At 63.2% G+C, this 1,669-nt stretch overlaps 1 protein-coding gene across 1 annotated transcript; it reads right to left on the bottom strand.

Moving 5' to 3' along the window:
- Positions 1–1,052: 1,052 nt before the first annotated feature.
- On the bottom strand, positions 1,053–1,663 carry LOC104074847 (bone morphogenetic protein 15-like; the record flags this gene model as incomplete). Its single annotated transcript, XM_009575127.1, is given in 2 exon segments — positions 1,053–1,078; positions 1,081–1,663. Coding segments are annotated over 2 exon segments (609 nt in total), but the record flags the coding sequence as incomplete, so codon positions are not given.
- Between the last annotated feature and the right edge of the window lie 6 nt (positions 1,664–1,669).

The raw sequence follows: 1,669 nt of genomic DNA, 5'->3' as shown, positions 1-1,669 counted from the left end.
CCCTGCACAAAGCAGGGAGCAGCACCCACCCCCTCCAGTGCAAGCACAAGGGTGGCTGCACAGTGACACAGTCTATGCCAGCCTGTCCTGGGGGGCACCCGCTGCACCCCAGGGACAGAACAAGAACAGGCCAAGATGGTCTTTAGCAAAATCCATCAATTTATTTATTTACGCAGTCAGCAATAAATAAGAGGAAAGCCAGGCGGCATGGGTGCTGGGAGTGGGATTGACCCCTCCAGGAACAGGGACAGGCCAGGAGCCCAGCAGAGCCTGAGCCCTGTGGGACAGCAAGGGTGCGAGAAGGCAGAGGGACACCGCGACAGGGGTCCGACCCCTGGTATAGGGTGAGACCCGAGCCCTGCTAGAGGGCAAGCCAAGGAGGTGAAAGACAGGGATGGTGGAGGAAGCAGCGGGCAGGGCCCAGGGCAGGCAGCTGCCTGGCCCCCGGCACTGGGAACAGAGCTGGCAGCTTGGGTCCCTCCAGTTTTCACAGCCTCCCAGAGCAGAACTGCAGGGGAGGAGAGGGGCTTTCCACTCCCCCACCAGCCTAATTCCCAGCCCAGTGAGATGCCGCCACAGCTGGGACTAGACAGGATGGGGTGCATGTGAGCTGGGAAGGAATCCCACGGGCAGGCTTGCATCGGATACTGACGACACCAGCTTGGTGCCAAGCATGGGGACGCCTGGTCCGCTCGCCCTCCCTGCCCTAGCTCCGCCAAGAGACCCCCAGCCACCTCCTAAGAGCTTCATGCTCCATTCCAGGAACCCAGTTCTTCTCTGGGAGCATGGGGCCAAGCCCCCCCAACCCCCAAAAACAGGCAGCGGCCATGGGGCTGCAGGAAGGACAGATGCCACAGGGCAACTACCCCAGCACAGGCTCCTGCCTTTAAAAACCTACAATTTACATAAAACTGCCATTGTAAAACCTCCCGCAGAGCAGTGCCGTGCGGGGAGGGGGGACAAACTCAGCCAGGCAGAGCAAGACAAACCCTAAAGTCCAGATCCGGCAGGGACAGACAGAGCCTAGGGGTGATGTGCCAGGGCAGCGGCCATTACCGGCAGGTGCAGGACTCTGCATTTTGTTCCCTACGTCCTTGTAGGGGACGCCGCCGTTGCGCTCGATCATGAGGACGCTGATGGGGCTGTAGCGGTAGGGGACGCAGGAGGGCCGGGGCACGTTGGCATCCACCAGCTGATGGACGAAACTCTGCACCACGGCGTGGTTGGGCGCATGGTAGTCGTAGCGGAGCAGGCGGGGACAGGCGCCCTTGCAGTAGCGTGGGTTGTAGCGGTGGGGAGCGATGATCCAGTGGTCCCAGCCCAGCTGGGCAAAGCTGACAGGGAAGGGGCGCAGGGAGCAGTCGCTCTTCTCACCTCCCTGCTCCCGCAGGTAGCCGGGCAGGTCGTGGGCCAGCGTCCCCGTGTCACGCCGGTGCCGGCGGGGCTCTGCTGCCAGAGGTGCCAGGCCAGCCCGTGTGTCATTGAGGTAGAGGAGGAGGAAGGGGTGGCTGGGGGCCACTGGGGCATCGCGGCTCCCTGCCCGGCTGGCGTGTACACAGACATGCCGCAGTGCCAGGCTCCCTGTGCTGCCGTTCCCTGACACCAGGTAAGGGGTAACATCTGCTTCGGCCCAGCCGTGGCGGGGGTGTGCGGCAGGGCTGAGCAGCAC

Source organism: Fulmarus glacialis, unplaced genomic scaffold, assembly GCF_000690835.1.
Source record: "Fulmarus glacialis isolate BGI_N327 unplaced genomic scaffold, ASM69083v1 scaffold22470, whole genome shotgun sequence".
NCBI lineage: Eukaryota > Metazoa > Chordata > Aves > Procellariiformes > Procellariidae > Fulmarus > Fulmarus glacialis.
Note: the sequence above shows the minus strand (reverse complement) of the source record. Positions and strands in the feature narration are given on the sequence as shown.